At 49.0% G+C, this 22136-nt stretch overlaps 1 protein-coding gene across 7 annotated transcripts in view; it reads right to left on the bottom strand.

The window, feature by feature from the left end:
* The window catches only part of MYH10 (myosin heavy chain 10), a 1221191-nt gene that overhangs the window by 233294 nt on the left and 965761 nt on the right, over positions 1-22136 (bottom strand). For all 7 annotated transcript variants that reach the window (XM_086930637.1, XM_086930640.1, XM_086930641.1 and 4 more), the window contains 3 exons: positions 14410-14571; positions 13897-14025; positions 12768-12856 (listed from right to left, as the gene is read on the bottom strand). In XM_086930637.1, coding sequence (XP_086786763.1) covers positions 12768-12856; positions 13897-14025; positions 14410-14571 — 380 coding nt within the window. The remainder of the gene's footprint in view (positions 1-12767; positions 12857-13896; positions 14026-14409; positions 14572-22136) is intronic.

Below are 22136 nucleotides of genomic sequence, written 5' to 3'. Positions count from 1 at the left end.
GTACGCATCCTTTAGGTCTAAAGTTGCGAGAAAATCCCCCTGACTGAGCAACGGGAGCACTTGCTGCAGGGTCAGCATATGTAAGTGCTCCGACAGGATTTAGTAGTTGAGTGGGCTGAGGGACCCGTCCTTTTTTGGTATTAAGAAGTACAGGGAGTAGACCCCTGTGCCTCTTTCCTGCACTGGCACGAGCTCTATTGCTCCTTTTTGCAGCATGACGGTGACCTCCTGCTGCAATAAGTGCAAGTGCTCGGCCGACATAGGACGGTGTCTTGGGGGCATGTTGGGTGGAGTGGACGTTAACTCCAGACAATAACCGTATTGTACAAGTTTTCTGACCCACCTGTCTGTGGTGATGGACTTCCAGACTGGCAGGAACTGCTGGAGTCTCCCCCCGACCGGTGTTGTGTGGTCGGGGGGCAGTGACAAGGCGTCACTGTTTGTTGGTGGCAGAGGATATGGAGTTGTTGTTTCCACGACCTCTGCCCTTGGCGCTGTTACCACGATATCCACCTCGACTTTTGTTGGTGTATGTGGACTGAGTGTTGCCCTTGTAGTACTGCGTGGACTGGGAGAGCTGGCCTCTGGAAACGCCTCTAGTGCTTGAGCGACGAAAAGACCCACCCCGAAACTGCCGGGACTGTAAGGCACCCATAGATTTAGCAGTTTCCGTGTCCTTTTTTATTTTTTCTAGGGTGGCGTCAACCTCCGGGCCAAACAGGTGATCTGGATTCACTGTTTGATTAAGGATGGTGGTTTGGATTTCCGAATCCAGAGATTCTCAGCCAGGCATGTTGTCGTAGCATAACACTGGTGTTGACAGCCCAGGCTGCGGTATCAGCCGCGTCCAGAGCGCACTTAATCGAAGCATTAGAGATCAGCTTCCCTTCCTGAATAAGCATCTCAGCCGCCTCCTTGTATTCATCAGGCAGGTGCTGCAACAGGGTCTCCAGTGTGTTATAGTGTGCCCTGTCATAGCGCGCCAGAAGCGCTTGTGTATTTGAAATGCGCCAGATGTTGGCTGCCTGTGCTGCTACCCTCTTCCCTGATGCCTCAAAGACCTTGGATTCTTTGTCTGGGGGAGGAGCATCACCCGTAGTCTGAGAATCAGCCCTCTTCCGGGCATTCGAGACGACAAGGGAGTCCAGAGGCAACTGTCCTTTGATATAGGTAGGATCAGTAGGTGCTGACTTGTATTTCTTCTCAATCCTAGGGTTTATCACCCTCGCCCTGGTAGGTTCTTTAAAGATGTCGCCAGCATGTTTTAAAACACCTTTCAGCATAGGCAGAGTCTTAACAGTTCTTTCTGAGACTGAGAAGGTATCAAAAAGGAAATCGACATCAACAGGGTCAGCATGGAGCTGGACGTTGTGATTGTTAGCTGCCCGTTCAATGAGGGCATTGAAAGCTGCAGAGTCTTCTGTAGGAGACGTTTTTGCGGAAAATAGTTGAGGGTCTTGTCCTGCTTGAGGATCACCTGGGTCAGCACCAGCGGCCCAGGGTTCGGTGGTATCCTCAGGGTCTGTATAGACAGGATAACTGTACTCGTCCTCATCATCTCCCTCTCCAGCGTCCACATCAGGGTAAGTGGGCGAAACATCATGAGTCTGTGGGGAGAGTGGTTCCACCAAGACGGGAGTGAAAGCAGAGTCCTTCTTTTTCTTGAGAGGGATCTTGTAGGACTCCATTGGGCGTTCAGGGGCGATTTTCCGCTTGTGGAGGGAAAGCTTGCCTGTTTCGGCATCAATGAAGTGTTCTTGATGCTCGTCCACTGAAGGTCGTCGAGGCTGTGGGCCAGGGACTACCTTTGACGACTTCGGCGCCGAGAAGACCTTTTCGGGAACGCTGGCGACCGCCTTAGGAGTGAAAGCCTTTGTCGCCGTCATCGGCGGCAACATAAAATGGATGGGCGTTGACCTGTTTCGGAGGCGGAAGATCCCTCGGACCGACCGATAAGGTCCTGTCCCTGATGCGCTGTAGGGAGTCCGTCACCTTCTTGGTGAACGCGGCGGATGGTCGCGCCGGTTCGACGGAATCCTTTGAGGCCTCACCCGGAGTCGACTCTCGGGGTGCGCTGCTTTTGGCCCTGTCCTGTTGATGCGGGGTCACGAGAACATTCGGGTCATCCAGACGTTTCTTCGTGTCACCGAGAGCTTTCTTCGGGTCGACAAGAGCTTTCTTCGGGTCGCCTAGGCCCTCGCCGGTGTTGACCGTCTTCGGCGCCGACGCACTCGTCTCGATCACCTTGACTTTAGTCTTCGGCGCGCCAGACTTCGTCTCGACGCCCTTGACTTGAGCCTTCGGCTCGACAGCACCCTTCGGTTTCTTCGGCGCCGAGGGCTCCCAGGCCTTGGAGCCGACCAAAACGATGCGCCCTTTCGGTTTCGAGGACGGCACCTGCGCAGTTTCTTGTGTCGAGACCGTAGGTTTCACTTTCGGTTTCGATTTGCCAGGGTGTGGCTCAACAGCAATGTCCGTGGCCGAGCCCGAAGGCGGGGCCGTAGAACCCATGGTAAGATCTTGGGTAAGGCCCGAAGGCGATCCCTCGACCTGAGCCTTAGGAATTGGCATGGCCCCAGAGTCAGTTTGAGGAAGCTCTTCGTCCGAGCTATCCTCCATGGCCCCGAGGGCCACGTCGTCGTCTCCTACCTCGTCGACGACTTCCTCGGCCTCAAACATCTCTGCATCCGCGTCATAGTCGTAGTCGACGTCCGACGAGGGTTCGACTCACTAATGTCCTGGATAGATTCTTCCTCGACATCCCCTGCATCGAAGATGTCCACAGGCGCTGGTGCAGCATGCTGGGCCTCCTGGCGCGCAGCTCGTCGAAGCTTAAGCATCTTCTTGGACCTGAAGAGTGAACAAGCCATACACTTGGCTTCATCGTGGTCCGGCGACAGACACTTGTTGCACACCGGGTGGACGTCGATGTGGGGATACTTCGAGTTGCAGACGGGACATTTCTTAAATGGACCACGGTCCATGACGAACGGTCGATAGGGTCTGAAGCGTCGACTGGGCCTTCCGCGTCGAAGCACGCTGGTGTAGAGAATCCGGCTCGGGACCGAGCTGGAAAAACTAAGACCGAACGCAAGACTATACCGACGTATTAGGCTAAAGACCTTTTGGTCTTAAGAAAGTTTTCTATCGATTCCGACAAGAGGGAATTCAAAGACATCCAAACCCAATGGCGGAAAAAAACTATCTGAGGATGGAGTCGATGCCCATGCGCACTGTAGTCCAGGGGAGGAGCCACCTATCTAGTGATACTTCGAAGACTCTTCCAGGACAACAATGTGCAATCATCCGGACCCAACACTAGGCAGCGATCTATGCACAAATATGAATTCAGCAGCCCACATGCCTCGAACCACAAGGAGACTTCAGGCTGCTCAACGTAAGGAAACTTGCTGCACATCTACATCGAAGGAGACAGGGGAAGATCCATGTTGTCACTGAAGGTAAGACTACTTCGTCCCTAACCCCTCCTGGGGGAAGAGTGCTATGTTGAAGAACTTAACATCTGAACTCCTGGTCCCTACAGGACATGTGTAGTTTTCAGGTTTGTCTTTGCATGTCCTGCACAAGTACCATGCAGCACCTTCCCCTTGGGTGGCCTGCTTTACAAAATCTAGACTGTGATCAGTGGGCTCTGTGGTAGAAGCCCCCCCCCCTTTGTTACATCAGAAGAAATCAAGGTGGACTGGCACCCTGGCCAGCCACTCCCCTCCAACAGCTTGCCCAGTGGCTACTGGAATAGTGGTACTCCAGTAGCTGTACCAAGAAACCAAGTACCCCCATCCAGTCAAGTTAAGTTCGAAATTTGTATGGCGCACTACTCACCCAGAGGGTCCCAAGGCGCTTGAGGGAGGCGGGTACTTTACTTATCGAATATCCAGGTTTTTAGTTGCTTTCTGAAGGAGAGGTGGTTCTGAGTGAGGCGGAGGTGGGTGGGGAGAGAGTTCCAGGTTTTGACCGCTAAATATGAGAAGGATCTTCCTCCCATGGTGGATCTATGGATGCGTGGGATTGTGGCGAGGGCTTGATTGGACGATCGTAGTTGGCGGGGGGGGGTGTAGAAGGACAGGCTTGTGTTGAGGAATTCGGGTCCTAAGTTGTAGAGGGCTTTGTGGGCGTGGGTGAGGAGACGGAACGTTATTCTCTTGTTGACGGGGAGCCAGTGGAGGTCTTTCAGGTGACCGGAAATGTGAGCTTGGCGGGGGATGTCTAGTATGAGTCTGGCTGAGGCGTTTTGGATGCGTTGGAGTTTTTTCTGTAGTTTGGCTGTGGTTCCGGAGTAAAGGGAGTTTCCATAGTCTAATCTGCTAGTGACCAGTGCGTGGGTGACCGTCTTTCTAGTATCGGTGGGGATCCAGCTGAAGATTTTTTTGAGCAAGGGTAGCATGTTGAAGCAGGATGACGTGACGGCGTTGACTTGTCTGGTCATCGGGAGGGAGGAGTCCAGGATGAAACCCAGGTTCTGTGCGTGGTTCGTGGGTGTGGGTGCTGTTCCCAAGGCCGGAGGCCACCATGAGTTGTCCCAGGCGGAGGGGGATGAACCTAAGATGAGGATCTCCGTTTTGTCTGAATTCAGTTTTAGACGGCTGTTCTTCATCCACTCAGCTACTTCTTTCATTCCTTTGTGTAAGTTGGTTTTGGCGGTGTTTGGGTCTTTGGTGAGGGAGAGGATCAGTTGGGTGTCATCTGCATAGGAGATGATGTTGAGGTTATGTTGGCGCGCGATGGCTGCGAGGGGACTCATGTATACGTTGAAGAGGGTGGGGCTGAGAGATGATCCTTGTGGTACGCCGCAGATGACTGGGGTGGCCTCTGATCTAAAAGGGGGGAGGCGGACTCTCTGGGTTCTTCCGGTGAGGAACGAGGTGATCCAGTCCAAGGCTTTTCCTTGTATTCCGATGTTGCTGAGGCGTTGTATAAGGGTGCTATGACATACTGTGTCGAAGGCTGCAGATAGGTCAAGTAGTATGAGGGCAGCTGTTTCTCCGTTGTCTAGTAGAGTTCGAATGTCGTCTTTTGCTGCGATGAGGGCGGTCTCGGTGCTGTGTTTGGCTCGGAAACCGGATAGTGAAGGGTCGAGGGATTTGTTGGATTCGAGGAAGGTGGCGAGCTGAGTGTTGACTGCTTTCTCAATGACTTTGGCAGGGAATGGGAGGAGCGAGATGGGGCGGTAGTTCTTCAGTTCAGAGGGGTCTGCTGTGGGTTTCTTCAGAAGGGCGCTGAGTTCGGCATGTTTCCAGCTTTCCGGGAAGGTAGCGGAGTCGAGGGAGTAGTTGATGATGTCTCTGAGATGGGGTGCGATGGTGGAGTCTGCTTTGTTGAAGATGTGATGGGGGCATGGGTCGGTTGGAGAACTTGAGTGGATGGAGTTCATCAAGCGGATGGTGTCTTCAGTGGTGATTGGGTTCCAGGCGTAAAGGTTGCTGGAAGGGAGTTTTATTTCGGAGGAGGGGGGTGTGGACTGGTTTTCAAAGCTGTTGTGTATGTCAGCGATTTTGTTGTGGAAGAATGAGGCTAGAGAATCGCAGAGGTCTTGAGAGGGGGTGATGTCGTTGGTGCCGGCAATGGGGTTGGTAAACTCTTTGACGATGTTGAAAAGTTCCTTGCTGTTGTGGGCGTTGTTGTCGAGTCGATTCTTGAAAGCTGATTTCTTTGTGGATCGGATCAGTTGGTGGTGTTTGCGGGTGGCGTTCTTGAAGGTGGACAGGTTGTCAGTGGTTGGGTTTTTTCACCAGGCTTTCTCTAGGGTGCGACAGGTCTTCTTGGATTTCTTAAGGTCTTTGTTGAACCATGGGGCTTTTTTGTTGTATTGCTTGATATGAATGGTTTTCAAGGGTGCTAATTCGTTAACGCTGTGGGTGATCCATTGTGTGAGATCGGTGGCTGCTTGGTTTGGGTCCGATGATTTGGCAGGAGGGTTTTGGAGAAGCGATGTGAGGACCTGGTCGGTGGTAATTTTGTTCCAGTTTCTGCGGGGTAATGGTTGTGGGTTGTGGTTTTTTTGTCGTTGAAGTGAACGCAGCTGTGGTCTGTTCAGTGGAGAGTTGTGGTGTGATTGAAGGAGATGTGCTTGCTTGAGGTGAAGATTAGGTCGAGTGTGTGCCCGGCCAGGTGGGTGGGGGTGTCAACAAGTTGTTTGAGTCCGAGGTTGGCGAGGTTGTCTAGAAGGATGGTGGTATTGCTGTCGTTGTTCTTTTCCAGGTGGAAGTTGAGGGCTCCCAGTAGAATGTAGTCCTCGGAGGGGAGGGCGTGTGGGCTGATGAAGTCATTGATGACTTCGCTGAATTGTGTGCGGGGTACTGGTGGCCTGTAGATGAGGGTGCCTCTGAGTGTGGTCTTGGGGTCGATGTGGATCTGGAAGTGAAGGTGTTCGGCGTCTGTGAGGGCATCATCAGAGTTGGTTGTGATGCGGATGGAGTTCTTATGGACGATGGCGATGCCTCATCCTTTTTGGTTGGTGCGGTCCTTTAGGATGATCTTGTAGCCGTCCGGGATGGCTATGGCGATGTCGGGAGCGGATGAAGCGTTCATCCAGGTTTCTGTAAGGAAGGCGACGTCCGGCGATGTGGTGTCGAGTAGGTTCCAAAGGTCAATGGCATGGCTGTGGACTGAGCGGGTGTTGAGCAAGATGCACTTTAGATGGTTAGTGTTGGATCTCTGTTTGGAGTGTGTGGATTTGGTGTGGGTCTTGATGCAGTTGAATTTGCAGGGGTGGCAGGTGAAGGGTCCATGGGTGTGTCCTGGTGCGGCTTGGTAGCAGTTTGGTGGTCGGCCGGGGTTAAGGGCTGAGAGGGTGGCGTTGTCGTACGTTATGCAGGTGGGGCGAATATTGCGGGGGCCAGGGGTTCTGGTGCTGGGCGCGGTCCAGGCGTAGACGGGCTTAACTTTGACGCACCTTCGGCACGCATGGGGCGCGTCCGCAGCACGTAAACGCTGTGCGTTAGCTGTTCAGACATAAGTGGGCGGTGGGGGGGGGGGGGGGGGGGGGGAGCGAGGGAGGAGCAGCTGGGAGGCGGGGAGGCCTGGAGGTGCTGGTTACAAGGCACAACAAACAAAATGGTGGGGAAAGCAAAACAGAAACTGGGCGAGATTTGGGCACAGGGAGGAAAGACGCTATGGGCAGTGGCACCGGCACAAACAGGTAACGATTTTAAAATTACACCCAAAACAACCTGAGCGCTTAGATGGTCAGCGTTCCTAGCTGTAAATGCGATCGGAGATGAGATAATGTGCAAAATTCAAATGCGGCAGCAAAGCAGGCAAACAATGCAGCAATAGCAGGCAAGCGATAGCGCTACGATACCCAGACACCAAGATCACGATTCAAGCAGTGCGAGGCGCAATCACAATCGGGCAGGGAGCGTGGGGAGCGACCGCTTCTCACGAGGTAAGAGAGGTCCAGACCCTGACATCACCAGAGCAGTGTCCGCACCAAGAAAGGGTGGGCACTTCTGTTGCTTTTGATGGTGGGACAGTGGGTGAACAAGGAACTTTTGACTTCATATCAACTGCTGAAACATTAACACTGCAATACAAGGACAATCTGACATATGAGTGTGTGAAGGATATTCTGATTAGATCGCATGGGTTGAAGCCAGCCCAGTACTTACAGAGGTTCCGTGAGAACAAAAAGGTGGATGGAGTACCATTGGAAAACTGGTTCCATGACATACTTCAAAAAGTTGAATGATTGGGTTAGAGGGATGGAAGTGAATGATTACTAGTCCCTAAATAAGGCAATGATAGAGCATTGTGCTTGTGATGAAAAGTAGTATATTACATGAAGTTGTTGTGTGACGTCACTTTGTAATACAATACCAACACCTTTATGACCAGTTAGGTTTTGTTTGCGAAAAGTTATTTTAAGTAACTGTATAGATCGCCCTTGATGAAACTTTTTCAAACAGTTACAAAGCACCAAATTCGATGCATTTGCCAGTATTTGTTTGCGGTTAAGTGAAAAGTCTTCATTTATTGCTTCCTTAAAAAGCAATATCTTCAGAACCCTCCAGTGGATCTTTGTCGTTTTGGTGTCTAGAAATTCATAAATATAACCTATTTTTATAAATTTGTGTCAGATTGCTTGAGAGCCGTGTTTATTTCTGCTGCAATTAATTTCGGTGCTGTTTAAATGCTTTATAGCGAGTTTGCAAAAACAACAGGTGATGGACCGAATGAGGATCAATGTCACACATTCAACCCAGTCAAAAGATCTGGGTCCTAATCCATCGTTTTTTTGCACTCCACACCACCCTGGGTTAGACAATGGCGATATGCAAATCAGCTCTGACCCTGTGCCCCATGGGAACAGTCCAGTCCGAACTACAAAAGCCATGTCCTTCCCAGAACGGAATCAAGCATCCGAGGACCGGACCGGTTTCGAGGTAACACCTCTCATCAGCCCGGCTAGCTTGACTCCAGTGGTGTGGAGTGCCTGGGACCCACGTCTGGGCATCCCCAGTACACTTATAGCGAGTTTGCAAAAACAACAGGTGATGGACCGAATGAGGATCAATGTCACACATTCAACCCAGTCAAAAGATCTGGGTCCTAATCCATCGTTTTTTTGCACTCCACACCACCCTGGGTTAGACAATGGCGATATGCAAATCAGCTCTGACCCTGTGCCCCATGGGAACAGTCCAGTCCGAACTACAAAAGCCATGTCCTTCCCAGAACGGAATCAAGCATCCGAGGACCGGACCGGTTTCGAGGTAACACCTCATCAGCCCGGCTAGCTTGACTCCAGTGGTGTGGAGTGCCTGGGACCCACGTCTGGGCATCCCCAGTACACTTATAGCGAGTTTGCAAAAACAACAGGTGATGGACCGAATGAGGATCAATGTCACACATTCAACCCAGTCAAAAGATCTGGGTCCTAATCCATCGTTTTTTTGCACTCCACACCAACCTGGGTTAGACAATGGCGATATGCAAATCAGCTCTGACCCTGTGCCCCATGGGAACAGTCCAGTCCGAACTACAAAAGCCATGTCCTTCCCAGAACGGAATCAAGCATCCGAGGACCGGACCGGTTTCGAGGTAACACCTCTCATCAGCCCGGCTAGCTTGACTCCAGTGGTGTGGAGTGCCTGGGACCCACGTCTGGGCATCCCCAGTACACTTATAGCGAGTTTGAAAAAACAACAGGTGATGGACCGAATGAGGATCAATGTCACACATTCAACCCAGTCAAAAGATCTGGGTCCTAATCCATCGTTTTTTTGCACCACCCTGGGTTAGACAATGGCGATATGCAAATCAGCTCTGACCCTGTGCCCCATGGGAACAGTCCAGTCCGAACTACAAAAGCCATGTCCTTCCCAGAACGGAATCAAGCATCCGAGGACCGGACCGGTTTCGAGGTAACACCTCTCATCAGCCCGGCTAGCTTGACTCCAGTGGTGTGGAGTGCCTGGGACCCACGTCTGGGCATCCCCAGTACACTTATAGCGAGTTTGCAAAAACAACAGGTGATGGACCGAATGAGGATCAATGTCACACATTCAACCCAGTCAAAAGATCTGGGTCCTAATCCATCGTTTTTTTGCACTCCACACCACCCTGGGTTAGACAATAGCGATATGCAAATCAGCTCTGACCCTGTGCCCCATGGGAACAGTCCAGTCCGAACTACAAAAGCCATGTCCTTCCCAGAACGGAATCAAGCATCCGAGGACCGGACCGGTTTCGAGGTAACACCTCTCATCAGCCCGGCTAGCTTGACTCCAGTGGTGTGGAGTGCCTGGGACCCACGTCTGGGCATCCCCAGTACACTTATAGCGAGTTTGCAAAAACAACAGGTGATGGACCGAATGAGGATCAATGTCACACATTCAACCCAGTCAAAAGATCTGGGTCCTAATCCATCGTTTTTTTGCACTCCACACCACCCTGGGTTAGACAATGGCGATATGCAAATCAGCTCTGACCCTGTGCCCCATGGGAACAGTCCAGTCCGAACTACAAAAGCCATGTCCTTCCCAGAACGGAATCAAGCATCCGAGGACCGGACCGGTTTCGAGGTAACACCTCTCATCAGCCCGGCTAGCTTGACTCCAGTGGTGTGGAGTGCCTGGGACCCACGTCTGGGCATCCCCAGTACACTTATAGCGAGTTTGCAAAAACAACAGGTGATGGACCGAATGAGGATCAATGTCACACATTCAACCCAGTCAAAAGATCTGGGTCCTAATCCATCGTTTTTTTGCACTCCACACCAACCTGGGTTAGACAATGGCGATATGCAAATCAGCTCTGACCCTGTGCCCCATGGGAACAGTCCAGTCCGAACTACAAAAGCCATGTCCTTCCCAGAACGGAATCAAGCATCCGAGGACCGGACCGGTTTCGAGGTAACACCTCTCATCAGCCCGGCTAGCTTGACTCCAGTGGTGTGGAGTGCCTGGGACCCACGTCTGGGCATCCCCAGTACACTTATAGCGAGTTTGCAAAAACAACAGGTGATGGACCGAATGAGGATCAATGTCACACATTCAACCCAGTCAAAAGATCTGGGTCCTAATCCATCGTTTTTTTGCACCACCCTGGGTTAGACAATGGCGATATGCAAATCAGCTCTGACCCTGTGCCCCATGGGAACAGTCCAGTCCGAACTACAAAAGCCATGTCCTTCCCAGAACGGAATCAAGCATCCGAGGACCGGACCGGTTTCGAGGTAACACCTCTCATCAGCCCGGCTAGCTTGACTCCAGTGGTGTGGAGTGCCTGGGACCCACGTCTGGGCATCCCCAGTACACTTATAGCGAGTTTGCAAAAACAACAGGTGATGGACCGAATGAGGATCAATGTCACACATTCAACCCAGTCAAAAGATCTGGGTCCTAATCCATCGTTTTTTTGCACTCCACACCACCCTGGGTTAGACAATGGCGATATGCAAATCAGCTCTGACCCTGTGCCCCATGGGAACAGTCCAGTCCGAACTACAAAAGCCATGTCCTTCCCAGAACGGAATCAAGCATCCGAGGACCGGACCGGTTTCGAGGTAACACCTCTCATCAGCCCGGCTAGCTTGACTCCAGTGGTGTGGAGTGCCTGGGACCCACGTCTGGGCATCCCCAGTACACTTATAGCGAGTTTGCAAAAACAACAGGTGATGGACCGAATGAGAATCAATGTCACACATTCAACCCAGTCAAAAGATCTGGGTCCTAATCCATCGTTTTTTTGCTTTACACATGTTTCTTGGAGGAAGCCTGCCTGCTTAAATATACAGCTACTCGGAGTTGAGCTAAGATTTTTACAAGCAAAGCCCAGCTGGTCCTGGAAGGGTTGGCTGTGTATTACTCAGTGAGCCCATGCAACCACATCGTATAATACATCCCATTTTCTCAAACAAGGGAAGTGCAGAAATTGGAAGTCTGAAAAGAAAAATCTGTCTCTGATGTGGGAGTGCTCAACGGTGGGAATACATGCCGATTTGGCGGAGGAAAATCTGAGATGTTTCATAGGAACACAAGAAAAAAAATGCAACGTTTAATACCTTTTAAATAAATATGTTTTTAAAAGCCTGGAAGACCATGCTGCCAGCCTTAAACAGGAAACTTTTCTGCACCATCAGCCAGTTGAGTTTTTTAGGAAATTGGAAATAGAGTGGAGCAAGGGGGCCCATTAAGGACTAATCGAGCTGCCGTATTCTGGAGTTTGTTCATTTAAAATTTTGATTGCCCAGGTAAAATGAGTTGCTATAATCTAGTCTGGATGTTACAAGAGCATTGGCTATTGTTTTTGTGCAAGCAACTGGAAAACTTTCCTGAGAAGTTTGAGAAAAAGAAAACAAGACACAGTGAATGCATAATATAATTAATGCAGCAGACTGCAGGACTCTACTTTTAAATAATTTTACTTTAAGCTAGTGATTTGTGCACCTACTCTAACAGAGAGCAATCTATGAACATGCATAATGCTTGCTGCTGGTTTTGACACAATACAATTGTTTTTATAGCTATTGAGAACGAAAGTTTCAATTATATCAAAGATATGGAGGCGAGGATTATCTCACCTGGCTTTGCTGATGCAATCTTAAGCGCCCACCCTGTGCTTCTTTGAAAGTATGTACATGTTGTATAAGGTCATCTTGACAAATGCTGTAATGTTGAGTAATCGGATTGAAGTCCTGTTAGAATTATTATTCCTTTACATACAAGACTGAATGTCTGCATATGATGCTTGGTTTGTTTATATTTATATTAGGTTCAGACCAGAAGGAAGAATAACAGACTGGGAGAATGCACTAAGTGGAGATTTTATCACATGAAAAAAGTGCAGAGCCTCTTAGTGCCCTAGGTATTGTGCTATGGACTTTGGCTGATTTTTTCAATTACCTGTGTTTTGAGAAACGTAAGGATTGTTTTTAGAACCTCAACTTTCCATATCAATGGCCAGGAAATGTTACATTCTTATGAGATGCAACTTCTAAAGATGGAACCCAATCCAAAACTCCAGAACCACAATGAAAAAGTAAACAAATACACTGTGTTATTTGTAGGCTCACATGAATGACACATGACCTAGATTAACTTTCTTATGTCAATAGGATGTATATATGAAGTGAGTCTCTGGGGCTCTTGCATGACCCTCTACTACATCTCATGCTGGAAAAAGCTACATTTTTAATTCAATGGACAGCAGTACTAGTGGAAGAATATTTGACAACTAGGTACCCAAATCCAGACACATTCTTACTTTTAAGTTTCCATTTAAAGGTTTAGAACTATACAACATACTTTCCAGATGCACTGTTCGAGATTTCGTCTGATAGTTCATCCCTCTCCTGCTCAGCATGACGGCGAGCTCTCTCTGAAGCAGCAAGGTCCTGAAATAGTTAATGGCAAACAATGAGCCGATCTAACTATACAATCAGCCTTTTAATACTAATTTATGGCTCTTCTTACAATGATACAGTATTTCTTCATGAACTACAAAGAGAAATACAAAAATAAGACTTGGAGGGTTTATTTTCTGATTCCACCAAGGTGTGTGAACAGTTGGTCATAAGAAAAGTAGACAGAAACGTAACTGCAGACATCTGCATACAGCACCTCCAAATTGTAGACAGACTGTACCAGGACATAATTCAGTTTTATCATTCGCCACCACAAATTCAAAAGGCAGAGACAGTAGTGTCTACTAAGCTGCCTCACCAAGTGTGACCGAATCGTGCAGTAAGGAAAATAATATTTACAAGAGCTAATGACCACAAAGCAAAATGCCACAGCCAAGGTGAATACATTGTCTGCAACCATGTTTTTTGACATGCAAGTTTATTAGGTCTAATTTGTGCTGACTGAATAAAGTTTTGTGGTACAGTCATGGTTTTCTTTCCATCGCCCTACAATGTTTACAAAACAGTCTAATCTACAACTAATAGCTACTCCATAGTACTCCCTGTGACAGGGGAGTATATATTTAGTTTCCAAAAATTAAGGCTCCATCTACCAATTTCAGGTCTTTTGCATCGTTTGTGTTTTTGCAAAAAGAAAATATTACAGTAACACGCACAGCTGACAATATTAGAAGCAACACACTGCTTTACAACTAAAGCCAATCTCCTTTGCACAAGAAAAGGGTGTTACCATATGAACTATTTAAAACATGCTCTGCAACTCCAGGGGCACCATTTTTGAGTTTGGATAATTTCTATTCACGTCAACTTTGTGCCGAAGATCACAAGGGTACCCTAATATAAAAAGCACACTGCTACTTACCAGGGCTAGTTAGTAGCTTACATTATTGAAACCAAAAGATATTAAAACTACAGATTTGCATTTATCTGAAAGTCCCAGAAAGTACCCAAAGGTACTGGATAGGGAAACTCCTTATAAATATGTATTTTTTATTAATGATAATACAGACCTCTTGCAGCTGGAGGATTTCTGCTTCGAGACTCTTCAGCTTCTTTTCATTTTCCTTCGACTGAGCAAATATCTCATCCCTGGATGCACGGGCCTCTTCCAGCTCCCGCTGGTAGTCTTTCATCTGAGCCTGTATTCCCACCAAAAAGAATTAAATAAAAAAGGAGAGAATGGCAGTAAACAAGATTAGGTTCTGAAAGCACTTCTCTATACACTAGCTAAAGTTTACTTCAGATCGACATAACTACGACAATACACATTTTTCAGAACACAGGTCTGATGAGTTGTGTTTTAACTACCAATGTGCTTTGATTTCTTTTTAATTTATGGATACAAATGGAATAAAAGATCCCTGGTTTCTTTATAAAAGCTGCTTTCTATCTGTGCATCTGCTGAATTGGCTTGCCATTGGACTTGCCTCAATAGAGGTGTCACTTTGAGCTTTCTACTATGCAAAAATCCTATTGTATGCAAAGATCCGATCAGTACTCAGTGAAGAACAATTAGTATATACCTGAAGTTTGCGCAACTGCTTGATGGCTTCATCACGACCCTTGTTCGCCCCTTCAATATGAGCTTCTAGGTCTTTCAGATCCATCTCCATCTTCTTTTTGGCTGCCACAGCAACAGCTCTTTGCTTCCGCTCATCTTCCAGTTCTGCTTCAAGTTCCCGCACCTGGGTTGTGAAGATGCAGTTAGTATATTATGTTGTTGGCCTGCAAGCATTGATTACTCTTCACATTAGTATTATAGTGAATAGCTTTGACGGGGGCAGAAGACATGGACAACTACACAAACATCCAAAAGGAAACACGTTTTGATATCTGTAACAATTCATCTTTAATGGTTACATTAATAAAATTCTTGAACAATGAATATCTCCACCCACTTGTAGGACCCCAGAACTCTTAAAAGGGAGAAACAACTCTCAAAATAATGCAAAAATAAGCAAAACCAAGGGAAATGATGGGTTTCATATTCTTTTTTTGATACAAATGGATAAGTAAAATATACAAATAGCCATTAAAAAACATTTTAACAGCACATAGGAACATTGGTACCCCAAACCCTTTTATTTTATTTTTATTCACAAAAGAAGAAAAAAACGAGCAGCAAAGCTTACACAAAGTAACAAATGTAAAACATTTTCACAGCACCAAAACAATTTAAGAAATCAATGAGACACTCAAGAAATCCAACACCAATTTATAAAAATAGGCTGTATTTTTGTCCATTTTAGACACCTCAGCGAAATTAAACCACCGAAGGGTTCCAAAAATATATATACTATATAAGGTACAGTAAATATGCACTTTTTAGTCAACCACAACTAAGCACTCCCACCACGACGTAGCGGTGGGTGTTTTCGTCAGGACGAGGGCTGTGGATGGGCGCCGGCCGTTTTTACCTTGAACGGCCTACTGGGATACAGTGCCCACACCCTCCTCCATGGACTATTAGGACCTTCAGTCCATCACCAGTTCTAGCTTTGACTCAGCAAACGGACTGAGACAATCATATCATCAAGGTGGTATGACTCTATACACCACCTAGGAATTCCGAGTACACACATAGCATGCTTATATTAAGGTCCATGCTTGCAAAATCAATTCTTGATTGAATCAATACGTAACAGGATTACAGTAGCCGGGAAGGTGACCCTTGGACCCCGCTTCCTTTCACACTTTTCCCCACATGCGACGTCCCACTAACCAGAAGCCCTGAAGAAGTCCCAGTTTGGGACGAAACGCGTCGGCTGTATGTGTTTCACTGCTTTTTGAAAATAAAGATTTAAAGAAGAACTTCAACATCTCTGAGGAATATCTCCTTATTGTGCTTAAACTTCATTTGCACTTACTGTTTCATGTTTTGTGGTGCACCTTTGCGGTTGTTTGATTTGAATTAAAATTCCCTAGGGAATAGGCACGGTGATGATGGGTGCCATTCAGTGTGCACACAACCCCCTTGATTAAACTTAAGGGTTAAGATACCTTACGGGGGAAAGCTAGTCAGGTGCTGACTCTAGGAAGGGTCCATCATTTATTCAGTATTTTACTTAAGCACTCCCACCATCTTTCACACTTAGATACTTTTGGAGGTAAAACCTTTGGCAGGATGTATTACGTTCGGTTAACGATACTTGTAGCGACCAACTCCGACAGAGTCAGTAAAGGCCCTCAGAAACAGTGACCTGAGCAAGTGAAGCAGTCTTCAGTCAGTTCCAGGTATTTTTATCCTTTACTATGGTTTCCAACTGAAGTGGCCCTGATGCAAGGGATACAGAATGCTGAAGATACTCAAGGAAGTAGCTGATGTGATGCAGTCAACATGATCTTCCTTTGGCTACTCCTTGGTCCACAAAGGAGAAGAGGTGGTTCTGGTCACAGGGTCGACATCCCTTGAAGTCCTCTTGGTACTGGCAGAAGCCCAATTGCCACTGGAATACAAATTGCCTATTATTACAGTCTCAGTCACATACTTCCCAGAGCGATAACTCATTTTCTGGGAGACCAAGCTGCACTCAGATGACTCTCCTGGCTCAGCGAACTTGTGTGTAACTTCGAGCATCAGGTCCTAGTCTCTGGTGCTGCACAACAGTTGTGTGAAGATTCTGGGCAACCAACCTGGCTTGTCAGGCTTCTTCAGCTGTTGCAGCCCTGTGCTATGAACAGGAAGCCAGCCAAATAACTCTTGGGAGTCTCTTGCTTTGACTGGGCTCTAGAGACATCTCCTCCATGAGCAGGACACAGCAGGCACAGTCCCGCCTCCTTTGCTAGCCACCAGGTTCAGCAGGTGCAGTCCTCGCCGGTGCAGCTTCTCTTTTTAATGGATCCTTGGTGCACCAATGTAGGCCTTCTTCCATCCAGTTGAGATCTGGGTGCCAGGGCAGCCCATTTTATGCCCAGAAAATGTCCTCAGGGCAGAATGTGGTTGGTAGCCAGTGGGATAACAGGTACCCTCCCTCCGGATGACCACTTCCTATGACGTGAGTCATCAAGCCATGCCAGAATACACCATTCTGCCCACCAACATGGCTGCACCCCTCTCTCGGAGTCCAGAGCGCCCTATCCTAACCCAGAGGTGTGGCTACCAAAAGGAGCTACATGCCCCTGGGAAACCGATTTAGCAACTGGTTTCCCATTCCCTGTCTCTGGTTCCAGCCTGTCTACCTAGACAATGGAGTCTCCCATCTCCCAAGTGTGACCATTTGCCCTTCAAAGACTGCTTCTCTTTTGAAGCTTGCCTTCTGGGCAAACAATCGTGTGGTTTCCTGCAGGACAGAGGTAACACCTCTCTCAAGTGCAATCTTCTATTGTCTTTGTTACTGGAAATCGTTAGCTTTTCTCCCCAGGGGGTTAGAAATCTGTTTTGGAGACAGAGGCTCCTTGTGCAACAGGTCGGTGGCAACTTTGTAAAAGTTGCACACTACCAGACGTAGTAAAGCACAAGTTACTACTTGTATAACAATATATCTGTAAGAGACATTAGTGATAGAATCGTTACCTTAGACTATCCCGAGGCGTCAGACTGCATCAGGAAAGTTTTGTTAGCAGTAGCTCTGCGCGTCAGTAGGTGGCGTTGTGCGGTTCCGCGCCCGTGGCTGGTGTCGTAAGCGACGAGATGACGTCACGGAGACTACTTAGGCATCACCCATGTGCGCTGACGTCAGTTCTGTACACAACTTTCCGCGCCAGGAACGCAGAGCCATGCAAGAAACTGACCACTGGTGCCGTGAAATTAGGGCCCTGAAAGGGATGTCCTTAACCCTAGTATTCAGTTTGCAGAACAGGGAGGATGGGTGGGGCGGTAAGGAATCTATCACTAACTAATGTCTCTTACAGATATATCTTTACACAAGTAGTAATGTGTGCATCTGAAAGAGACACGTTAGTGATAGATTCCTTACCTTAGAATAGATAGCCCAGCAATACCAACCCCGGTGGTGAGTCTGCCAACAAGATTACACCAGAAAGTCACGGAGAACAGAACGGCCAAAGAAGCCGTCTCTCTGGACTTGACTGTCAAGGAAGTAATGCTTGGTAAACGTGTGCAGCGAGGCCCACGTAGCTGCCTGACAAATGTCCTTCAAGGGAACGCTGTGTCCCAAGGCAGTAGTAGCTGCTGTTGCCCTTGTGGAATGGGCCCGCAACCCCACAGGAGGCTCCTTCTTAGCCAACGAGTGACAGGCCTTGATACAGAGAACGACCCACTGAGAGATGGTCTGTTTGTGCACGGCCGGACTTTTTATGGCGCACACGAAGCCAACAAAGAGCTGGTCATCCACTTGGAATAGTTTTGTGCGATCCAGATAGAATGAAAGCGCACGTTTTGGGTCCAGACGGTGGAGCCTCTCTTCCTCTTTTGAAGGATGCGGAGGCGGAAAGAAGGCGGACAAAGCGATGGTCAGCCCAATGTGGAAGGGCGTGACAACCTTTGGCAAGAAAGAAGGACGGGTCCTTAAAACCACCATGTCCGGATTAACAGAAAGGAAAGGAGGTTTGGAAGAAAGGGCCTGGAGCTCACTCACTCTTCTGGCGGAGGTGATAGCTACCAGGAAAGCAGTCTTGAGAGTAAGAAGATGCAAAGGACAGTTATGAAGGGGCTCGAAGGGAGCGCAAATCAGAGATGTCAGGACAAGGTTCAAGTCACATTGAGGCAGAGCCCTGCTGGGCCAAAGAAAGAAGGAAGGAACCGAAGGTCTTGCGAAAGAGGGGCAGAAAGGGAATCCACAGACTTAGCTGTGCACCATGCCACAAACTTGTTCCACATGCAGGCGTATACCGTTTTAATGAAGGGCCGCCTGGCCGCCAGAATGACATCACAGACTTCGGGAGGAAGATCAAAAGCTGTCAATTGTCGCCGTTCAATCTCCACGCATGGAGGTGGAGGCTGGACAGGTTCAGGAGGAGGACTGTCCCCTCCTGCTGCAACAGAAGATCCTTCCAAAGAGGCAGTCGGATTGGAGGATCGAACGCCATGCTGAGTAGCTAGGGATACCAGTATCTTCGTGCCCAATCCGGAGCCACAAGGATGACTTGGGCCCGGTCGCGCCACATCTTCTTTAGTAGATCTCAAGCAGGCGTGGTGACAAAGCGCCACAGTCATTAAAATTGCCCTACCGAGGGTGTCTGCGATGTCTAAGTCACAACGAATGGTGAATTTAGCCGCATCCTTACCCTCAGCCACAGCCTGGGACAGCACAGCCTGGACCTATTCCGGGCCCAGAGGTAACACCTGAGCAACGGTATCCCACACTGCATGGGAATAGCAGCCCAACAGACATGCAGTGTTCACCGATCACAGCCCCAAGATGGCTCAGGAGAACAACCGCTTGCCGAACTGCTCCAGCCTTTTAGAGTCCTTATCCGGCGGAGCAGTGGGAAAGGCACTCTGGGATGTCAAAGCTTGAATGACCAGACTCTCGGGCGTAGGATAAGTGGTCAGAAAGGCAAGGTCACCCGGCCCCGGGCGAGGACGCCTGGCGACGTTCTTATCCACAGGGGCCCCTGTGGGCGACCGTGACCAAGTGCCCAACAAGACGTCAGTGAGGGCATCGTTAAATGGCAGCAGCGGCTCCGATGAAGTGGACGCCGACTGGAGCACCTCAGTGAGGAGATTAGCCTTTAGGGCCACCAAGGTTAAGGACCTCAGCTGCCCGACGGAGCACCACCGTGTACGAGGCACCTTCCTCCAGAGTGGGTGGGAGAGAGGCAAACCCCGGATCAGAGGAGACGTCAAGGCCACCAGCCTCCTCCAAGTCGTCCGTCCAACCCTGCTCAGAGTCACACTGACGAGCAAGAGGGTCCTCAGATCCCTCCCAGTCGTCCTCTACCGCCACTTTGTGCGTCGCAGGCCGGCGGTGGCGGGGCAGGGACCGGGGAAGGAACAGCACCGGCCGGGGCCGAACTTGCGCAGTTTTCAAATTCGGATCCGAGGCGAGAACAAAACCATCCGGGAACCGGGCAGAGGCGGAACCAACGGCATCCACTGCGGCGCCGCCGAGGGTGGCACTGGGGCTGGAGCCAGCAGCGTGGGACCTCGTGGCGGAGCCAACGGCGCAGGATCCTGTGGCATTAGGTGTGAGTTGCCGTTGGGGTCGACAGTCCAGCAGGATCCTGATACAGGACAGCGGGGCCAAAAGGCACATCGGCGGGAGCCTGAGGCCCAAACAGGCCGTCCATGGCAGCAAGAAACTCTTGCACCAGTGCGGGAGTCGCTGACGGACCCGGGTAAGGAGGATAGGCCGTGGGACTCCCAGGCTCCGAAGGAGTCACGGGGGCAGAACCCCTGTCCCCCTCGTCCGCATCCAGGGACCGACAGGGGGACGTCGGAGAGCTACAACGCTTCTTAGACTTCTTTTTGTGCCATCGCTTACCCAAATCCGAGGGTGAAGACTTGGCACCTGAGGAGCGGTGAAGGTGGCCCCGTGAGCGTTCCCTAGAGCGGCCCCTGGACCGCAAACGGTGCTGGGACGAGTGCCGAACTTCAAGCAACTTCCGGCGCAGCTCCCTCAAGGCCTTCGGGCCATGGCCCGACAGTCCAGACAGGACCGGGAGTCGTGGTCGCGCTCCAGGCAGTAGAGACGGATGCCGTGGGGGTCCGCCACCGACATATTGCAACGGCAGGCCCAACAGGACTTAAAACTAGGCATCCCTACGTGCACCAGAGAAGACCAAAAAGAGACAAAAGTCCCAAAAAAGATAGTCAAAAAGCGACTAAGGTAGGTGCTCTAACCTGATCTGTGCTTACTGGCACGGAAAAAGAAAGAACTAACATCAGCGCACATGGGTGGAGCTTTGTGACATCATCTTGGCACCTACAACGCCAGAGACGTACGCAGAGCCGCACTACGCCACCTACTGATGTACAGAGGTATTGCTAACAAAACTTTCCGGATCCAGTCTGAAGGCTGGGGATATTCTAAGGTAAGGAATCTATCACTAACGCGTCTTCTTTCAGATATACATGTTCTGCCTATGAAACATGCTGCACACTGCCTTAAAAGGATCGCTAGGCCTGCCACAAGGGTGACAAACAAATATTGCAGAGGGAGGTTTGGCTTTGCCATTACTTTAAAAAGGAATGTCGGGAAAGCAGTTTTAAATTGCTCTTCCAATCTGCAATGGCGGACTGGGAGACTCCACCCCAAAGGTGGCATAATGGATGCTGAAATCCCTGGGGTGATCCTCTAACTTACAAGCCCTGGGTACCCTGGGAACCATAGACTAGGGACTGATATTTAAGTTCGGGTCTGCCCATTGGGTATAAGCCAATGTTACATAAACATTTTAGGGTCAGGGCACTGACACAGAGGGCTGGTTTGCAGGCCTCTTTGCACTCAGAGTCGAAAAACCATCGGCATCAGTCCAAACATTTGGGGGTGAGCATATAAAAAGAGGCATTTTATTACACCTACCCAAGCAACCTCCAGCCACTCTAGCAGGATCTTATGGGAGACAGTATCAAAAGAGAGGTCTGAAAAAATTACCACAGCTTTTTTGAGTCCGGTTGTAGGTTGATTTTCAAAAACTCTGCAACCACTAGGAGCGCAACTTCTGCACTGAACCCATGTTGAAAGCCCAATTGTGTAGTATGCAAGGTTCCTTTTGTTTCCGTAAACTAGAAGAGCTGCTTGCTTACCTGTCTTTCCAACATATTCCCAACAGCTTTGAAAATGGAGATGTGCCTGTAGTTGCTCAGACTTAGTGGACCTTCATTGGGATTTTTTCAACCGTAGTAGCACTACAGCTTTTCACCAGCAGCAGGGTCTGACTCAAGTTCCAGCGATTGATTGATCAGAGCATTTTTTGTTTGTTGCGGGTGGAAACCACATATTTTATGATTTAAGAATGAGAGATCTGGGGTGGTGTTGAGGATAGCCACTTTTGTGCCAGTTAGCTAAAAACTTTTAAAGACATTCAGTACGGCCCAATCTCCTTTATCCTGCCACTGTGGGTCTTGGACAGGGTCATTGACAAAATTGGAGCATATGTTCTGCACTTTGTCATAAAAGTACTTTGAAAGATTGTCACATAGTGTTAGTGACACAATGATGTTTTGGTTCTCTGCAGCAGGGGTTAGAAAGGACCTTACTATATGAAAAATATCCTTTAGGGCATTACCCATCTTGGGGTTTTGTCTTGAAAAAGCTTCTGCCTGCCCTGTTCTAATCCTTTTACGGAAATATGTAAGGGCTGATTTATAATTCAGCTTGCCCTTGAGGAGACATTTCTTCATACA

This window comes from Lissotriton vulgaris, chromosome 7 (genome assembly GCF_964263255.1).
Source record: "Lissotriton vulgaris chromosome 7, aLisVul1.2, whole genome shotgun sequence".
Classification (NCBI taxonomy): domain Eukaryota; kingdom Metazoa; phylum Chordata; class Amphibia; order Caudata; family Salamandridae; genus Lissotriton; species Lissotriton vulgaris.
This window is presented reverse-complemented; position numbering and strand designations above follow the sequence as displayed.